Raw genomic sequence first — 21,074 nt, 5'->3', positions numbered from 1 at the left:
AAAGTGGAAACAGTGTAGCCTTGGATCCCTAGTGCTAAGCACAGGGCTGGGAACATGGTTGGTACTCAATAATCACTGAATAAATAAGTTTGTTTTTTCTTTCTGCTTTAAAACTAGAGTTGCCTGACTGGGAAACGAGGGAAATTCTGAAGACAGATGTATCAGGTAGCTTTCGCTGTGTGACAAATAGTGATAAAACCTTGGTGGCATACAGGAGTAAGTGTTTAGTGTGCACGTGACTGAGGTCAGCTGGGGTTGGCTCTGCTCGTCATGAACTAGGCGTGCTTCCATGTTTGGGGGTTGGCTGCTGTCATCTGATCTGGGCTGGGTTCACCTGGGATAACAAGTCGCTCTGCACTGTCCACATGTCTCTCATCCTGCTGGGACCAGCAGGCTATTAGTTGGAGTAGAGAAAAGTGGTGGGAGGGTTGTGTTGTCACAAGGCACGCATTGGGCGGCATGAGCTCACCAAACTTAAAAGAACCTGCCTGTGCTACAGCTCTGTGGACAGAGTTGTCGCATTTGACTTACAGAAAATCACTATATAGATACGTTCGGTAGTAGGGTCTTCTTTTCAATGACGTCTTACCAGGAAGCATAAGTAAATGATTCTTACAAGCTGAGCTGCTCCGGGGTGGGGGCCGAGAGGATGCGGAGGCAGAAGTCCCTTGTCCTCCTCCTCCTCCCTCTTGGATTCCATGGCTACTGGGAAGCCGAAACCAAAAACTCTCAAAAGTTGCCTCTGGCTATCATTTTTCATTTACCTAAAGCGAGCTTGGAGCCTCCAGGCCCAGCAGTTTTAGCCCCGTCAGAGCCTCTAGTCTGCGGATGATTCAGGATGAGCATCCACTCAGTGACGTGGGACAGAAGTGGGGTTTATCAAGCCCTTCTCAAGTCATCCCACCACGGCGGTTTCGTTGTTTATTTAGCGACAAGACTCTCAGAGGTGACAGCTGCCTTTCGGCTGAGCCTGCCCTAAGAGCGTTTCTGCTGAGGGGACTTGTTTCGGCCAGAGTTCCAGGTGCAGGTCACAGATGTTGTCTCTCTCTCACCTGGCCCATCCCTGCCCTCTGGACGGATCTCGACTTCCCTGTGCACAGAATCAAAACCTGAAACCCAGAATAGTTCATATGCCACTTTCAAAACAGGCCAAGCGTGACCTTTTCTGTTTGAGTGCCTGCTCCAGCTGCTATGGTTGCCTATCAAATTACCTCAGAATTTCGTGGTGTACAGTGATCACTTGTTCTCACAATTGTGAGTGAGGAATTTGGGCAGGGCACAGAGCGCTTGTCTTTTCTCCGTAAGGACTGGGCCTCAGCTGGGAAGACTTGAAAGCTGGGGCTGGACTGAACTGAAGGCTCACTTTCTCACATGTCGCAGTTGATGTTGGCTGGTGACCAGGGCCCTTAGCTGCGGCTGTTGGCCGGACACCTACATGTGGCCTCTCCAAGTGGTCTGAGCTTCCTCATAGCATGGTGGGAGGGTTCCCAGGGTGAGTGTCGTGAAACAGAGGGCCAGAAGGAGGTTGCACCGAGGTCTATGACCCGGCCTTGGGGGTCATGCAGTGTCATTTTCCACCACATTCTGGGTGACCCCCAAGGCTGCCAGGTTCAAGGGGAGGGGAAATAGACTCTGCTTCTTGACGGGGAACAGCAAGGTCTTGGAAGAGCCTGTGAGACTGGAAATGGTACTGTGGCCATTTTTGGAAAAAATGGTCAGTGACAGTGCACTGGTAGGGCGTTGGGAGTTCTTTTTATACCTCCACCGAGGGAATCAGAATATCTGTGCTCTTTACCTGCCCCCAGACCCCCCCAGATCGTTGAGTCCTCAGGGGAAGCTTTAGGGCGTAGCTGATGAATCCATCTGCCCAGTCTCACAGCTTGGGGAAAACATAGAAGAGCCAGGAAGCAGTGGGCTGCGGTTAAGAACCACATTCTGGAGCCAGATGGAAAAGACCGAATCCCATCTCTGCGCCCACAGCCCTCTGGGCTGGAGCAGGTGCCTCTGCCATGTCTCAGCTTCCTCATCTGTAGAATGGGGCTAACAACAGTACTTACCCACCAAGGGTGGTTGTAATTGACTAATGGTATGCCTGGCACATATGATGTGCCTAATGAAAATAGCCATTCCTGAAAATAATTATCATTATCAGTGTTATTTCAGCACCTTCTAAAAAAGCTCATGTCCAAGCACTAGCTGTAGGCCTGGCCCCTGCTCCCACCCGTCCTAGAGAAGATTCCTAGGCAGTCACACTCTTCTCTTTTGTTAATCAGGGGACCTCTGAGAAACACCAGCTCCTACTCCTGGTAAGACCCTGGCTGCACGCCTGGGACTTATCCATCTGCTTTTATCTGGTTCTCTAGGTCTCAAAATCTTTAAAAAAGAGCATTTAATATATTTTCTATGGTTTCTTCATTTCTAAATTAATATGCTGTGTTTCCTCAATTCTAAGATCCTACTGACTGTAAGACTCACCACTGATTTTATAACCGAGGGTGGGGGCTCAGAGGGGGGATAAGGAGCACTAATCTGTTGTAAATTACATTCCAATCTCAACAACATCACAGCTGGGCGGGGGTCGGGTGGTGCCCGGGGCCGGCCCTGTGGCCCAGTGGTTGAGTTCATGCGCTCTGCTTCAGTGGCCCCCGCGTTCACCAGTTTGGATCCTGGGTGCAGACCTACACACCACTCACCAAGCCTCGCTGTGGTGGCGTCCCACGTAGAAGAACTAGAATGACCTGCGACTAGGATATACAACTATGTACTGGGGCTTTGGGGAGAAAAACAGAAATGTGTGTGAGGAAGTACAAATTAGAATTAAGGAAACACATTATGTTCATTAGAGTTTAGAAATATAGAAAAACACAAATGGGAAAATAGAACTCATGATTAAGTTGAGCGTATAATTTAACAGACACTTTTGAGAGCGAGGGAGATGCCAATTGCCTGGCTGATCTGAAGCATCAACTGGGATTATCTCGAACAAGCTAGAATATCTGCTCGCTTAACCTAAAACCCTGAGTCACAACGAGGGTTGACCACCGTTAACATGCCAGGGACGTGGCTTCCATGGCTTCTCTTGGCATAGAAGTGGGTATATTTCCATATTGTGAATCTTTCTTGGGACCTTTGTTATATTTATTACTATGTTGTGAATATCTTCTCGTGTGATTGAAGCAAGATTGTTTAAAGCTATGTTTTCCATAATTACGAAAGGAATAATATTTTCAATCCAGACATTTAAAAAATATGAAAAAAGCTCAAAGGGGAAAAAAGTCACCCATAATGCCATCACCCCGAAATATTCCCACTTAACCTTTTGTCTCTGGTAGTTTCCTTTAAATGCATGGTTTATAGTTTTATTAGGGTGGTGGATTGTGGGAGGAGTTACAGCTTTGTGCCTGATTTTTTTTCTTAGCTAAGCGAACATTTTTATTAATGGCTACATAGTATTTTGTCATGAGGATAAGCCATAATTTATTTAATCAACATGCACTAGTGGATATTTAGGTTTTTGCTTGTTTTTCCACTTTTATGACACTCTATGATGACTATTCTTGTAACTAAATCTCAGCTTATTTCCTGGAGTGTTTCAACAGGGTAATTTACTAGAGATGACGTTCTTGGGTCAAAGGAGATGGCATTTCTTTTAGATATTTGATAATTTGAATTTAAGTCCAGAGATGCCTTCCAGACCCAAGCTCAACCATCAATCCTCAACTATGCATTAGTTTGCTGTTAATATTATTTCACTGATTATTACATACTTATTTTGGGTCAGTCACAGTGCTGTGCAAGTGTTAACTGATTTTATCCTCATAACATCCTTAGGGTATACTATCATCTCTATTATCTGGATGAGGACACTGAAACATGGACACTGAAACATGGAAAAGCATTTATGCTCATAACATCCTTAGGGTATACCATCATCTCTATTATCTGGATGAGGACACTGAAACATGGAAAAGCAGAGCCACACAGCTAGAAAGTGGCACTGGCCCTTGACCTGAGGCAGTTGCACCGAAGTCAAGCTGCCTGTTGGAAAGAAAATCGGATTTACGTAGAAAAGAACTGACGGCTGGAGCATCTGCTCCCTGGCCAATATCTGTGGAAGGTCACCAACCTCTCTGGACCATATGAACAGCCATTCCTAGAAGTCTAATACTGAATCCAGTATTAGGGGCAAAGGTCTGGTCCATCTGAACAGGGCAAGCCCCTGCTGAGTTCTTTCACTGAGTGGTTGCTTTGTGAGATCCAAAGAGGCCCAGACCCAGTCTGGATCTACAAGGAAGTTTCATCCCCTGAGGGGCATGAGACTGGAAGGGGATACATGGCAGATGCTAGAAAAGGGGTGGGGGTGAAGTGCTGGAGGAGGGAGAAGCCCCTTCAGTCTGGAGTACAGAAGGGTAGGGAATGCTTCGTGGACAATCTAGACCTGTATAATGTGGTAGCCACTAGCCACATGTGGTTATTGAAATTTAAATTAAGAATTCAGTTGCTCAGTCACACCAGCCACATTTCAAGTGCTCAGTGCCCACATGTGGCCATTGGATACCATGTTGTGCAGCACAGGTAGAGAACATTTCCATCATCACAGAAAGTTCTGTTGGACGTTGCTGGTCAGGAAGCAGGAGTTTGACAGAGGGAATGGAAGTAAAGGATGGAGAACGGCCAGTGGTCTACTTCAATTTGGACATGGGTTGTGAATGGGAAAGTAAGGTAAATATTTGAAGGGGAGCTTGGAGTCATGCCTTAGCATGACCTGCAAGCCTCATTGTAAATATGGACCTTATATTAGACGTCTATAGTGTTGAAATAGGTAAGTCATGGTGCGAAGGAGTCCTCATCAGATCATGAGTCTCTTAAGTGTCTGTCATGCCTCTGGCCTCATCTTCTGAGGAAGCTGCCTGTGTGTGGCATCACCTACCCTGGATCAAACTGGCTGAAGCAGAGACTACATCATCACCAGGACAGCAGGGAGGTCCAAGGTCTGTGAGGCGGCCTGGTTCCGTGAGGTGGCTCTAGTTAATAGGGTGCTCCCTGTAGAGAGAGTGACATGAGAGGGGCTCAATCCTGGAACATGTGGCAGGGACTCGAGAGAAGGATGCCCACTTGTGGGCTGTGCCCTGGGTGGTGAAGAACGCCCACCAGCTCTCCCCAAAGCCTTGCTTGAGAGGGCTTAGGTGGCTCCCTGTGCTCGTTACAGCAAACCCCATCACCTGAGGTGACCTGAGTGGGTGGCCTGCTCCCTGCAGCCTCAGAGTCCAGCCGCCCTGGAGCACCTGCCTTGCCTCGAGTTTTCCGTTCATTTCCTCACCTCAGTGCCAACCAGGCAAAGGTGCCTCATAGCGGAGAAGCAAAAATAAATAAGTAAACGAGTTCAGATGAGCTGTCAGGAAGGGGTTTAAGTGGCTGTTTAGCCTCCAGAGAGCAGGAAGTCAAGGGTGTCTGTGAGATTCACGCAGAGGAAAGGTTTAAAAAGGAGTTAAGCTGAGGGGTTGTGGGGCAGCTAACCGGTTAGGGTTAAACTGACGGGGGTTCAACTGGAAGGAATCAGTCTCAGTACAAGACTTTCCACTCCTTTGTCTGCTCACAAAGGATCTTTGTTTGGCTTGTAAAATTATACCAGGCATTTCCAGACATCTCAGGGTCTTAGACACGCTTTCCACTCCCCCCTGCCAAGTTAACGAAAGCAGCTTGGGTGTTTTTCCAGTCAATACTGGAAAAACATTGCTCCAGAATTTTCCCTCTACTCTTTGCAGAGAGTCAGACAAGTTGTGTGCAGCCCACCTTGCACCGAGAATTGTAGAAAGCTGCGGGCAACAGCTGTCCACCTGTGGCCCACCTGTGGCCCCGTTCAGACCCTGATGTGCTTGATCATGTCAGACACGCTCCCCACAAGTCCCTGCACCAGTGTCTGCACTGTGACTTTCCTCAGGGCCAACCTACTCGCTGGGTCTGGCTGCGGTCGGGGTGTGAGCTCTTGCACTTTCACTCCATTTATTGGAAGGAACCAAAAATCTTGTCTGCTCTTGAATGAAGCCCTGTGGCATCTCACTGCCTGAATTGCTTATTAAATGGGATTGTTACTTCATAGTCTTTAAAATAAAAATAACAGTTTCCTAACTTCCACTTGTGCCTTTGTGGTAAGAGCAATGTCTGCAAATCTCAATGCATTTTTCCCTCCTCTCTCCCCTCTTAGTTATTAGTTCTTTCTCTGAGCTTATTGGGCATTGTATTTTTAACTTTTTTATTACGGAAAACTTCAAAACTATAGAAAAAGTAGGGAGAATAGCACGATGAAGCCTTCTGTGCCCCTCACCTGGTTGCAACAGTCACCAATTCCTGGCCAGTCCTTGTTGAGCTATATCCCCCACCCACTTAATGCCCCCATATTTTCTAAACAGCTTAATTGAGGTATAATGTACATACCATAAAAGCTACTAGTTTTAAGTATGCAATTCAATGATTTTTAGTAAATTGACAACAGTTGGGCAGCCATCACCATAATTCAATTTTAGGACATTTCCATCTCCCGCCAAAGATCCCTCGTGCCTATTTGCTCCCATATTATTGTGAAGCGAATCCTGTACCGTGTTTTATCTCATCCATAAATATTTCAGTGTGTGTCTGAATTGCTGGGCATTCTATTTGCTTGTCACGGCGGCACCTGCTCAGGCAGCCCCTCGTCTGCTTGTGCCTAGAAGCCAGCCCCTGCATTCAGTGCTGCCTCCCTACCAGCCCTAGAGAGCCTGAGGGAAATGATTACAGGAAAGAGGCTGCACTCAGCCTGCAGGCCGTTTTACACTGGGCTGCTGTTGAAAATGTAGTTTAAGCCCAAATTCAGGTCTACGTATATTATTGAAGGCCTAGTCTGTGTTGGGCTCCAGGGATGCAGCAGGGAATTCCCTGTGCTCCCTGCCCATGGACCCAGATGTAAATTGGGTCCACAATTAAGAATGCAGTGGTGGGGCCGGCCCAGTGGTGCAGCGGTTAAGTTAGCACATTCCGCTTCAGCGGCCCGGGGTTCGCCGGTTCGGATCCCAGGTGCAGACATGGCACCACTTGGCAAGCCATGCTGTGGTAGGCATCCCATATTAAAGCAGAGGAAGATGGGCATGGATGTTAGCTCAGGGCCAGTCTTCCTCCTCAAAAAGAGGAGTATTGGCAGCAGATATTAGCTCAGGGCTAATCTTCCTCAAAAAAAAAAAAAAAATGCAGTGGGCAGAGGCAGCCTCGGCTGGGATGAGAGCTTAACCCCTTGCTTCTAGGTTAAAAGCCCCTACTTGTTTCAGGATGGACAAGAGAAGAGTGACGTACTGGTCTTGTCCTGTGTGTTAGAGGTGGGACCTCTCCAGGGTGGTGGTTTTATCTTCCTCTACTCACCCGTCTCTCCCCTCTAGACACCAGGCAGGAGGGCGCAGGAATGTGGCCCAGTGCAGTGCCCGGAACATAGAAGGCCCTCAGGAAGTAGATATAAAATTGCCTTCATTCATTTATTCAACAAACATCTATGGAGAACCCATATACCATTCAGGGTTCCTGACACTGAGGAAACAACAAAAAATAAACAGGTAAAAGATAAACAGCCTACTGGGTAATGATAGGGCTCTGGAACAGAATAATTGAATAAGTGGCATCTACAAATGATAAAATACTTGTCTTTTTAGAAAGCAGAGTATAAAACTATGTATACAGTATGAGTCAATCCTTGAAAAGGAAAAATGATAATGTACATATGTGCTTAAAACATACATATGTGGAGAGCCAGCCTTGATGGCCTAGTGGTTAAAGTTTGGTGTGCTCCGCTTTGGCAGCCTGGGGTTTTGCCGGTTCAAATCCTGGCTGTGGACATGGCACCACTCATCAGGCCATGCTGAGGCGGCGTCCCACATAGCACAACCAGAGGCACTCACAACTAGAATATACAGCTACGTCCTGGGGGGCTTTGGGGAGAAGAAGGAGGGAAAAAAAAAAAAGAATATTGGCAACAGATGTTAGCTCAGGTGCCAATCTTTGGGGAAAAAAACAAATCCAACTGTAGAACGCTTAGCCCCGTGTGTGGATATGGGACATGCTCAGAAACAGTAGCAGCATCATTTATGGAGCATGAAGACAAGGAGGGCAAATGCGACATCAGAAACTGTACAGAGAAAACATGGCAGAAAGGAAGTCCATGTGTGAAATTAAGAGGCGGCTGTGAGGACTGCCCTGACCCACCAGCCAAGCCCTTGCGGCCTTTTCTTGGACACCGTCCTCTTCATCCCGTTTTTCTCCCCGACAAGCTCCATGGGTTTGTCCCTTCTCCCATGGTGCCACCATTTCAGCTGATCTCATTGAAGGCCAGCTGCTGAGCGGATACAATTCAGATTTCTCCTGAGCAAACTTTGGGAAAGTTCCTTAATGTAAAGAAACCTTTGAGGAAGAAAGAGGTGGGGCTATGCCTCCTCTCCATGGAGGCTTAACGGGCTCAGGTCCGGTTCTCTGTAGCCCCTCCTGTTCCCACCTTCTCGCACACCCCTGCGGGACTCTTCCTCATTGCTGACTTGAGGCACACCAACCCTGGGTGGGTTGGGTGCGAGCTCAAGCCACTGAGGCATGGCGGCCCGTCCCTCTGGAATACACTCCCTCCTCACAGAGTCTCGGGGGTCAGGTAGACCTGGATTTGCTTCCTGGTTCCACCACCTACCATCTCTGTGACCTTCCTTGGGCAAGTGACCCACCTGTGGTCCTTACCTTCCTCAGATCTGTGAATGGGGCACAGTGCCACCAGTCACAGCCCTGTCCTCCAGGGGTCTCCTCCAAGAGGTGAATGCCCACGGCCCTATCCTCCAGGGGTCTCCTCCCACAGGTGACTGCTCACGGCCCTGCCCTCCAGGGGTCTCCTCCAGGAGGTGACTGCCCATGGCCCTGCCCTCCAGGGGTCTCCTCCAAGAGGTGACTGCCCACGGCCCTATCCTCCAGGGGTCTCCTCCAAGAGGTGACTGCCCATGGCCCTGCCCTCCAGGGGTCTGCTCAGGGAGGTGACTCTCCAAGCCCGTCCTTTCACTTCCATATCTACACACACAGCAGTATGTCCTCCTCTAGTAAAGGCAGGTGTGAGAGGCAGAGGATGCTGTTTTTGTGTCCTTAAAGTTGCCAGTCATTACAGAGAGCAGGAAATTGAATCAGATACTAAAAGAGAAACAAGCTAGAGAAACAATTACTTCAAACAAAAATTTGTGATTTCAGTTTGATTCAAGATAAGCACCAAACCACCAAGTTTGCTACATACTAAATTTCAATGGTACTTGTCATCCTTTGGATACAGTGACATTTTTGACAAGTTGAGCTTTCTATCCCTGTCTTCCTAAATGTGATCTGATGACCTCTGCCAGTGGAGAGCAGTGGTGACGTGGATGACATGAGGGTCGCACAGGTTGTCCTTCCAGGCTACGTCTGCTGTGGAAAATTGGTTAGGGACAAGTGGAGCATGGCCGGCCTGAATAACAAGCAGAGAATGTTCCATCACGATCTAAGAATCTGGAAACCCTTCTTATATCGCTCTCACACCCTGACGCTCTGCCTCCAGAGCCTGAATTGCCAGACCTCCTGGGGCAGTTAATGAGGGCACTTGGCCAACTTTGAAAGGTGTTTGGAGGATAAACTCAAGTCATTCATCTTTTCTACATGCCAGGCATTGTTGTACTAGGTCTCTAACTGATGTTCAGTGACAAAGCATGACCCTCAAAGCACTTGAGGCCGATAAGGGAGGGAGACCTGCTTTTTTAATGTAATAGAGTGTCGTGGAGCTGTCACAGAGAGTGGCGGGATGACCCCAGAACCATTCCTTCACCCAGCGTTGAGCTGAGTACCTAGTGTGTGCAGGGCACTCTGCTGGCAGCAGAGAGATACAAGTGAAACCAACGAGGTCCCTATAGTAGTTAGGGGAAGGGTAGTAAACAAGTTAACCAAGAAGTAGCTAGAGACCAAATCGCAAAGGCTCCGGGAGAGGGAATCCCGGGACCTCCTGAGGGGCTGGTGTCAGGAACTCGGGGAGCCCAGTGCCCAGAGACACAGAGGTAGCTGGGACCAGAACCTGCAGCCCCTTTGGGCCTCCTTAAAGGATGTGTACCTCATTCAAGAGTATGGGAAACTGTTGAAGGGTTTTAAGGAGTTTTAACGTTTAGTGATTGTTCTGTAGACAGTGGATTGGAAATGAGCAGATTAAAGCTTGTGTTAAAGACAGCATTTCAAACCAGTGAGGAAGGCATGTGCTATTCAATAAATAATGTTTGTACAATCGATTAACTATTTAGATAAAATTAGAACCCTACTGTGTGCCCTCACTCATGCCGTCTACAGAAAAAAATCCCAAGTGCTTAAAGAGGTGAAAATTTATATATATACACATGTATATAGACAATTCTTTTGTGGCCGGCCCCGTGGCCGAGTGGTTAAGTTCGTGTGCTCTGCTTCGGCGGCCCAGGGTTTCACCAGTTCGAATCCTGGGCACAGACATGGCACCACTCATCAGGCCATGCTGAGGCAGCGTCCCACATGCCACAACTAGAAGCACCCACAACTAAAAATACACAACCATGTACCAGGGGCTTTGGGGAGAAAAACGAAAAAAATTAAATCTTAAAAAATAAATAAACATTTCTTTTTAATGCAGAATACTATTTTATAATCTTCGAGTGGAGAATAAGGTGCAAAACCAAGAAGCTATAAAAAATGATGCATAACGGGCCGGCCCCGTGGCCGAGTGGTTAAGTTTACGCACTCCGCTTTGATGTCCCAGGGTTTCGCCGGTTCGAATCCTGGGTGCGGACATGGCACCACCCATCAGGCCATGTTGAGGTGGCGTCCCACGTGCCACAACTAGAAGGACCCACAACTAAAATATACAACTATGTACTGGGGGGATTTGGGGAGAAAAAGCAGAAAAAAAAAGATTGGCCACAGTTGTTAGCTCAGGTGCCAATCTTAAAAAAAAATGATGCATAGATTTGACTGCATAAAAAATTTAAGCTCTGGTAAAACAAAAGACTAAAAATAAAGGCAAATGAGAGATTGAGAGAATGTATTTTCAATATCTATAACAGACAACAGGTTAATATTCAGAATATAAAGTGTTCCTCGAATCCATAATAAAAATACAAACAATGGAAAAATAGGCCAAGAACGGAAACATGCAATAATTAATAAATAAGTGAGAAGATATTCGACCCGCTAGTAATCATGGAAATGAAGATTAAGTAACAAGCTATCACTTCCATTCTCTTTCAATACAGATAATAATCTGTGTGGGCAGATTTCCTGTGCAGGGGAACTCCTGTCTTTTCTGGATAGCATTTTGGCAGCAAACATCAAAGTCTTAAATGTGGGGGCTGGCCCCATGGCCGAGTGGTTAAGTTCGTGCGCTCCGCTGCAGGTGGCCCAGTGTTTCGTTGGTTCGAATCCTGGGCGCGGACATGGCACTGCTCATCAAACCACGCTGAGGCAGCGTCCCACATGCCACAACTAGAAGGACCCACAACGAAGAATATACAACTATGTACCAGGGGGCTTTGGGGAGAAAAAGGAAAAAAATAAAATCTTTTAAAAAAAAATCTTAAATGTGAATATGCTTTTGCCCAGTAATTTCACTTCTGTGAATCTTTTAGAAATGTTCAGACATACACAAAGAAATATGTTCAAGAATATTCTTTGCAGGATTTTTTGTATTAGTAGAAAGCTGGAGATGTGACAAATGTTGATCAGTAAAAGGCTGTTTAGGTAGTGGTTCTCAACCAGACACATTTTTGCCCTCCAGAGGACCTTTGGGAATGTCTGTCACAACTGGGGAGGTGCTACTGGTGTCCAGTGGGTAGAGGCCAGGATGCTGCTGAACACCCTATAGGACAGCCTCCCACCAAAGAATTATTCAGCCCCAAATGTCAGTAGTGCCGGAGTTGAGAAACCCTGGGTCAAATAAAGCCACAGCCAATTAAAAGAAAAAGGTAGATATATGTGCCATTAAAGATCTCCAAGATGCGTCACACAAAAATGCCTTTTTACAACTTAATATGTGATCTTTGTAATACAAGAAAACAAAATAAGTAAATTTTAAAAACAACTAAATAATCACTTCACCTCCCCAAAGGTTACCAGCTTCTGCTTTTTTTTTTCTATTTTGAAGGAAGATTAGCCCTGAGCTAACTACTGCCAATCCTTCTCTTTTTTTGCTGAGGAAGACTGGCCCCGAGCTAATATCCATGCTTATCTTCCTCTACTTTATACGTGGGACGCCTGCCACAGCATGGCTTTTGCCAAGCCCGTACCATGTCCACACCCGGGATCCAAACCGGTGAACCCCGGGCCGCTGAGAAGCGAAACGTGCGAACTCAACCACTGCGCCACCGGGCTGTCCCAGGTTACCAGCTTCTTATGTGTCCTTCCAGAAATATTCTAGCACAACAAGCATAGGATCTGGTTTTTAATACACTGCAGGTGACTTTGCACACAGTTAGTTTCAAAACACCAGTGCATTAGCCCGCTGTTTGAGGTCTGGACCTGAGAACCCCTGACATAATGTTTTCTAGATTATTCTGCCTCCCTTGTGTTTTCTTTGGCTTTTTATTTTTGGATACAAAGCAAAACTGTGTGCTGTGGGATGGGAGGCTGGGAAGGAGCCTGTAGCAAAAGGCTGATGATGGTGAGTGAGACGAGGACCCAGAGGAAGTGAGCCACATGAGGGTTCTCCCGCACACAAGGGCTGTTCAGGGTGATGGCTGGTGCAGGCTTTAACAGGGAGGCAAGCGTGAATTTCCCTACACCCCAGGGCAGAATTCAGCCCAAGTTGGGAATCTTTCAACCTTCCTTCCTGCCCGCTGCCAGGCAGTCATTTATGGACCTGCTGGGCTCTACGAATGCGGTTGCCAATCACTGAATCATCATCTACATCTCTGACTTTTTGACTAAGCCTGGCTTTCATCTTCTGGGCTTTTCCAGAAAAGCCTCTTAGAGTTGGGTATGAGACCTTTTGATGTTGGCTTTCATCAGTAGCTCCTGTCCTCCTGCCTGTCTCTCTCACTGAAACATTATTCCAAGGTTGGAATAAAAACCCCTGTGAGAGGGTGGGATTGGGTGACCTGCCAGCATCCAGCCCGGAGTTCTCAAAACCAAAGGTGTCTGGTGCCATCTTCAGCCAGACACAGGCATGGGCAGTGGACCAGACTTGGCAGGGGTGTGGGAGTGTCAGGCCTGCTGTGAGAATGTCCCTGCCAGAGACTGCAGGCAGCAGGCGACAGGGCCCCCTGAGACCACCATTGGCCTCTGCTGCCCGGCTCAGAAGAAGGCACCTCCTGGAAACTGCCTCTTGAGTTTTCTCCAGAAATTTCCATCTTAGACTTCGAAATTCTGTTTCTTCCTTGAGAGACACCCACCCGGGCTGAGAACCTGGGTGATCTGTCTAGGGTCAGCTGTGGAGTTAAGACCAGACTGTTTTCGTTCGAAGTTCTCAGGGGACAGTCATTTCTCTCAAGTAATGTCAGCTTGCTTCGTCTCCTGTGAAATTGAAACCTGCTGCTGCTTTCACAAAAATTGTCTCTTCTTTCTAGTAAGAATGCTGATAGAATGGAGTCAGAAAGGACACAGTTTGGGGGAGAGGGGGCTGGTTTCTAATCTGAGGTAATTCCAGTGACTCTAGACAGGGCCACAGCTGGTCTGTGAGACCCTCTCGTGGAGCTGAGGGTTCTTGCAGCATTACTTTTATGCCCCTGGACATTGATGTTAGATAAATATCTATAAATATTTTCAAGTTTCATGACAGTTCAGTATAAAAGAACAAACCTGCAGGAGAGGAGCTAGAAAGCTCTCTGAGAAACAAGTTAGCCCTTTGGATAGTATCACATTTAAGTTACTGTAAACAGAACCACGTCAGTGTTCTGGAAGCCTCCTGGCCTTCTTCACTGAACTCCTATGCGTCATCTCTGAACTTCACTGGGTTTGTTGACTTGCTTTTCTAACTGGGAGTAAGAAGAGGTCCTGAGAGGGCCAGGTGGGGGTGGCCCTGGAGAGAACCAGCACCGCAGGGCCTTTCCTCCACCACTGTCTTGTCCTTTGTTCTGCTTCACCTGTCTGGCTGCCCCCTGAGTGCTGATCTAAATGATCAGGGGTCTCCAGCATTTGCAGAGGTTACCTACTGGCCTTAGAAGAGTTCCTGAAAAGTTTGGTGTCAATCAAATCTTTTTTTTTTTCTTAGAGTACTAATTAAGATGCTGACCATTTAAAGCAGGAATGAATGGATTATTAGGCAAAAAGGAAGCTTTTAGTAACATGCATAAGTACACACCATCTGCTGTCTGAATGAGATTTTCCAAAATTGAGCTTTCTTAAAGAAGAGCACATGGTAGGCGGCCATAGGCCGAGTGGACAGAATTAGGGAAGTCCGATTTCGGAAGGCAAGTTTCCCAGAGAGGTTCGAGCTGCTTCGTGGTAGAGCAGCGCTGTACTTCCTGCCGCACGGTACTCAGCCCCAGGAGCTCAGAGGGGAAGACCTGCTCGAGCCCCATGTGTTCACTGGGAAACTCCCACCTCACGGTGTCACCCTGAGAAAGAGCTGACTCTGTCACAGATGAAGGGTTGTAAAAATTATTCTAATCTTTGCTTGAAATTAGGTGCAAAATTGCTTCTCCACCTAGAAATCACACTGCATAATTCTGACTTATCTGCATTTTAGGGCAGGCCTCGAGTAAAAATGCCCCAACGTGTGGGGGTCAGTGCAAGGCTGGGGGAGACCCGTAGACCTCCCAGATAGGTGCGGCCTCGCAGTGGGGGCTGATGAGGCAGCAAAGCCCTGGCGATCATGCACACTCCTGCATGAGGCGCAGGCTCCCCTCGGAGCTTTAAAACAACCCCAAAGCGTGAATCATTATATTACCATGGCTGGCTGGCTTAAGAGGAACCGAAAAAATGAAAATACTCACTTTGCTCATTAGCAAAGAGAAATATGCAAATGTTGAGGGTCCCTTTGTGTCAGAACCACACTCTTGTGTTTTGATCTATTAAGCAGAGCCCTCTGCATGCCCTCTTCAAGCCGAGAGTTCTTTTCTGCCTGTTGTACCTATGACTGAGGACCTGGATACAGTGCTGCAAATGAGGGGCTTTAGAAAATAGAGCCTTTTTAGCATCACCCACTTTCACCAGCATTAGATCCTTTTTGTGATTTAATTCTTATTGTGGATTCACATTTTCTACAGCAGGGTTTCTCCACAGAAGCACAATACTTTGGGCCACATTTGAGACCAGATAGTTCTTTGTTGTGGGGGCTGTCCTGTGCATTGTGGTGTGTGGCAGCACCCCTGGCCTCTACCCACTAAATGCCAGTAGCACTCCCCGTAGTTGTCACAACCAAAAATGTATCCACACATTGCCAAATGTCCCATAGGATGCAAATCACACACACACACCCCGTTTGAGAATCACTGTTCTATCGGAAAGAAGCAGTATAAAATAATCTTTGTCCTAAATTGGTTGTCCTTTTAAAACAGACCCTAAGATTTTACAGGCTTTTAACACCTGTGTGTAATTAGTTTATTTATCATGTGGAGTGAACCTGATTTTATTCTCTTTGAATGGCCTTCACAAAACTCAGTCTTCTCTCCCCTCTTCCAGTCTGTTCTCCCATAGTATTCGTAGGTTGCTAATAATTTACCTGACCTGTTAATTCATTAACATGCCATTAATTGATTAATTCTGCACTTGCATTCAGCCATTCCTGCAGCAATATACTTACCCAGCTCTCGCCACATGCCCAGTGGTGAGCAAGCGCCGCCTCATAACCAAGATTCCCACCCGTCTGATAACACATCCACCTTGCTCAGCTCGTTTATGGTTTTTGGAAGGCAAAATGCATCTGACGTGGGGGAGCATGGTCCCTGGAGTCAGAGAGACTTGAGTACAAAGCCCACCACTGCTGCTTATAAGCTGGGTAGCCTCGGACTAGTTATTGAACCTGTATACCTCGGTTTCCCCATCTGAACATGGGGGTGAGTCTGTCTACGTGGCAGAGTTCTATGAGATCGTGCACATCAGGCATCAGTAAATGGTAACCTGTTGTCTGCCAACTGATAGGTTGTAATGTATGAACTGCCATCTTTGTGGGTCAAAACCAGTCAAATGCTAGCAACTTCTACAGTTCAACCTAATATGTAAACCCGAGGTCCTGTATCGTGCTGACTCTGTCTTTGCCCTGTGGTGGTCCAGCAAATAAACGGAGTGGTTCTGCTTGCTTATTTCCCCACAGTCCTGCCCTCTCTCTGAGGAGACATCCTGTCGGCACAACCTAACAGTTCAGAGAGGGCAGCATTCACACCAGCCTGTATTTTTAAAGCTTGTACTATGCGGAGTTGCATGCACTCTTCAAACCTTCCAGCCAATTTGTGAGGAAATAACCTGAACCGTAACTGTTCCTCAGTTTTCTGTTGTTGTCCCCTGGGTGCCGGCCTCGGGCAGGCCTCTCTCTGATGTCTCTGTATTTGTGTCTCAGGTCACTCTGCTGATTGCCTTCATCTGTGTGAGGAGCTCTCCGTGGACCAGCTACAGTGCCTACAGCTACTTTGAAGTGGTCACCATTTGCAACTTGATAATGATCCTCGCCTTCTACCTGGTCCACCTCTTCCGCCTCTACCGCGTGCTCACCTGTATCAGCTGGCCCCTGTCGGTAAGGGAGTGGCCTGGCCCTGGCCTCGCACATGCAAGTCGGGATGGCAGCTGGGGCACTGAGACCCAGTGGAGTCCTTCTGTCTGCTCAGCCCACTTCTTTCATCCTCCTTTGCTGCTTCTGCCCTGAATTTCCCTGTTTGGTGGACCTCTCTGCCTGATGTCCCCCTGGTTTCTAAAACTCACCTTCCAGCTACAAGAAGGCTGTGCCTCTCGCTTCAATCTTTATTTTCTGAAGTGACCGAAAATGGTCACTGTGTGTATAAGTTGGGAGGAAGAACATGGAAGGAAGAAGCTAACAAAGGTGATGGGAATTTATACTCTTGTGAGTCTTGAATGATAAGATTTATCAGCTAAAATAAACTAGCAGAGTCTGATGAAAGATTTCAGAAGTTGCCAGGGTTTTTTCTTCCCACTGTGTTATTTTTTAAAACGGCTTTATTGATGTATAGTTGACATACCATACAATTACCCTTTTAAAGTATACAATTCAGTGGATTTTAGTATATTCCCAGAGTTGTACAACCGTCACCACAGTCAATTTTAGAACATTTTCATCACCTCAAAAAGAAACCCCATACACTTTAGCTGCCACCTCCTACCCCTTATCCCCTCCAGCCCTGAGCAACCACTAATCTCCTTTCTGTGTCTATACTTTTCCCACTCTAGACACTTCATGTAAATGGAATCATATATTTGGTCTTCTGTGACTGGCTTCTTTCACTGAGCAGAGTGTTTTCATGGTTTATCTATGTTGTAGCATGTATTAGTACCTCATTTCTTTTTATAGTCAAGTAATACTCCATTGAAAGGCTATATCAATGGATAAACCAGTTTTGTTTATTTATTCATCCTTGATGGACATTTGGGTTGTTGCCACCTTTGGCTGTTATGAATAATGCTGCTGTGAACATTCATGTACAAGTTTTTTGTGTGGAAATGTTTTCATTTCACTTGAGAATATACTTGAGTGGAATTATTAGGTCACGTGGTTTAACTGAGTGAGGAACTGCCAGACTGTTTTCCAAAGCGGCTGCACCATTTTACATTCCCACCAAAGGTATATGAGGGTTCCAGTTTTTCCGCATTCTTGTCAACACTTGTTATTTTCTGTTTCTGATTTTAGTCATTCTAGTGAGCGTAAAGTGGTATCTCCTAGTTCTGATTTGTGTTTCTCTGATGCCTAATGATGTCAGTCATCTTTTCCTGTGCTTTTTGGCCATTTATATATTTTCTCTGGAGAAATGTCTATTCAGATCTTTTGCCCATTTTTGATTAGCCTGTCTTTTTATCATTGAGTAGTAAGAATTCTTTGTATATTCTAGTTAAAAGTCCCTTATCAGATATATGATTTGCAGATATTTTCTCCCATTCTGTTGGTTGGTTTTCACTTTCTTGATAGTGTTCATTAAAGCACAAGTTTTGAATTTTGATGAAATCTAATTTGTCTATTTTTCTTTTGTTGCTCATGTTTTTGGTATAATATCTAAAAAGCCATTGCCAAATCCAGGATCATGAAGTTTACCTCTGTGTTTTCTTCTAAGAGTGTCATAGTTTTAGGTCTTACATTTAGGTATTTGATCTATTTTGAGTTAATTTTTGCATACAGTATAAGGTAAGGATTCAGCTTTATTCTTTAGCATGTGAATATCCACTTGGCCCAGCACCGTCTGCTGGGAAGATTGTTCTTTCCCCGTTGACTTGTCTTGGCACTCTTGTGGAAAATTAGTTGACCATAAACACATGGATTTATTTCTGGACTCTAAATTCTGTTGCATTGATCTTACCACACACTCTTGATTACTGTAGATTTGTAGTAAGTTTTGATATTGTGAAGTATGAGTCTTCCCATTTGTTCTTCTTTTTCAGGATTGTTTTGGATTTTTACAATTCCGTGTGAATTTTGGAATCGGCTTTTCAGTTTCTACAAAGAAGTCAGCTGGGGTTCTGATAGGAATTGCACTGAATCTGTAGATCAATTTGGAGATTATTTCCATCTTAACAATACTCTGTCTTGTGATCCATGAACATGGGAGGTTTTCTCATTTATTTAGGTCTTTAATTTCTTTCAACAATGTTTTGTAGCTTTGAGAGTGTAAGTTTTGCACTTTTTTTGTTAAATTTTTTCCTAAGTATCTTTTTCTTTTTGATGCTATTTCAAGTGTAATTATTTTCTTAATTTCTTTTTTGGATTGTTCCTTGCAAATGGATAGAAGTAGAATTGGTTTTTGTATGTTGATTTTGTGTCCTCAACCTTGTTGAACTCATTTATTAGGTCTAACAGATTGTTAATGGATTCCGTAGGATTTTCTACATACACGATCATTCCATCTGTGAATAGAAATAGTTTGCATTCTTTTCCAATCTGGATGGCTGTTATTTCATTTTCTTGCTTTATTGTAAGAAATGAGTTGAACGTTGAATTGAAGTGGCAAAAGCAGACGCCGTTATCTTGTTCCGGATCTTAGGAGGACACCATTCCATCTCTCATCATTAAATGTGATAGTAGCTGTGGGTTTTTTGTAGATGCCATTTATCAGATTGAAGAAGTTACCTTCTAGTCCTACTTTGTTGAGTGTTTTTATCATGAAAGGGTGTTAGATTTTGTCAAATGTTTTTTCTTTGTCTATTGAGATAATCATGTGGGTTTTCCCCCCAGTATTCTATTAATAGAGCATATTACGTTGATTTTCATATGGAACCAACTTTGCATTCCTGGAATAAATTCTCATTGGTCATGGTGTATAATTCAGTTTATATGTTGCTGGATTTGTTTTGCTAGTATTTTGCTGAAGATTTTTGCATTTGTGTTCATAAGAGAGATTATTGGTCTGAAGTCTTCTTGCTATGTCTTTGTCTGGTTTTGTTATCAGGGTAATATTGACCTCAGAATAATTTTGGAAATGTTCCCTGCTCTTCTGTTCTTTAGAATAGTTTGTAAAGAACTGGTGTTAATTCTTCTTTAAATGTCTGGTAGAATTCTGCAGTGAAGCCATCTGGGCCTGGGCTTTTCTTTTGTCATTTTTTAATTATTAATTCAAACTCTTCTTGTTATAGATCTATTCAGATTGTTTATTTCTGCTTGAGTCATTTCAGGTAGTATGTCTTTCTAAGAATATGTCCATTTCATCTAAATTATCGAATTTATTGACATATAATTGTTCATAGTATTCTTTTAAAATCCTTTTTATTTCTGTAAGATCAATAGTGATGTCCCTCTTTCATTTCTGATTCTGATCATTTGAATCATTTCTCTTTTGTTTCTCAATCAATCTAGCTAAAGGTTTGTCTGTTTTGTTGATCTTTTCAAAGAACCAACTGTTGATTTCATTGATTTTCTCTATTGTTTTTCTGTTGTCTGTGTCATTAATTTCTGCTCCACTCTCTATTTCCTTCTTTCTTCTTGCTTTAGGTTTAATTTGCTCTTTTTTTTCCAGTGTCTTAAGGTAAAATTTAGGTTATTAATTTGAAACTTTTCTTCTTTTTTAATATAGGCATTTACAGCTAGAATTTTCTCTCTGAGCGCTGCTTTAGTTGCATCCCATAATTTGGGTATATTGTGTCTTCATGTCATTCATCTCCAAGTATTTCCTAATTTCCCTTGTGATTTCTTCTTTGACCCATTAGTTAGTTAGGAATGTGTTGTTTAATTTCTACATATTTGTGAGTTTCCCAGATTTTTTCTGCTATTCATTTCTAATTTCATTTCGTTTTAGTTGGAGAACATACTTCATATTATTTCACTCCTTTTACATTTGTTGAGGTTTCTTTTATGGTTTAGCATGTGGTCTGTCCTGAAGAATGTCTTGTGTGTGTTTGAGAATAAGTATATCCTACTGTTGTGCGGTAGCGTGTTTTGTAGATGTCTATTAGGTCTAGTTGTTTTATAATATTGTTTGAGTCTTCTATTTCCTTGTTGGTCTTCTCCCTAATTGTTTTATGCATTATTGAAAGTGGGGTATTGAACTGTTACTCAACTATTATTTTTGAATTATCTATTTCTCCCTTCCTTTCTTTGAGTTTTTGCTTCATTTATTTTGTTGCTCTGTTATTAGGTGCATACGTGTTTATATTTGTCTATCTTCCAGATGGATTGATTGACATTTTCTTCGTTGTGACGTGCCCCTCCTTATCTCTAGTAACAGTTTTTGTTTTAAAATCAATTTTGTCTCGTGCTAGTATAGCCACTCTAGGTTTCTTTGAGTTGCTATTTGAATGGCGCATCTTTTCCACCTTTCTGCTTTCAATCTCTTTTTGTCTTTGAATATAAAATCTGTCTCCCGTAGACAGCATATAGCTGAATCTTTTTCTATCCAGTCTGACAACCTCTGCTTCTTGGTTGGATTGTTTTAAGCATTCACATTTAACGTTATTCCCACTGTGTT

The 21,074-nt window shown here is 44.7% G+C and overlaps 1 protein-coding gene across 4 annotated transcripts in view; it reads left to right on the top strand.

Annotated features, from left to right (window-relative positions):
* CMTM7 (CKLF like MARVEL transmembrane domain containing 7) overlaps positions 1 to 21,074 on the top strand; it is a 59,825-nt gene that overhangs the window by 31,786 nt on the left and 6,965 nt on the right. For all 4 annotated transcript variants that reach the window (XR_011527086.1, XR_011527085.1, XM_070575897.1 and 1 more), the window contains exon 2: positions 16,517 to 16,690. Coding sequence is in view for 2 of the 4 variants with exons in the window: in XM_070575897.1 (XP_070431998.1) it covers positions 16,517 to 16,690 (174 nt within the window). In the remaining 2 variants the exon portion in view is untranslated. The remainder of the gene's footprint in view (positions 1 to 16,516; positions 16,691 to 21,074) is intronic.

Source organism: Equus przewalskii, chromosome 15, assembly GCF_037783145.1.
Source record: "Equus przewalskii isolate Varuska chromosome 15, EquPr2, whole genome shotgun sequence".
Classification (NCBI taxonomy): domain Eukaryota; kingdom Metazoa; phylum Chordata; class Mammalia; order Perissodactyla; family Equidae; genus Equus; species Equus przewalskii.
Note: the sequence above shows the minus strand (reverse complement) of the source record. Positions and strands in the feature narration are given on the sequence as shown.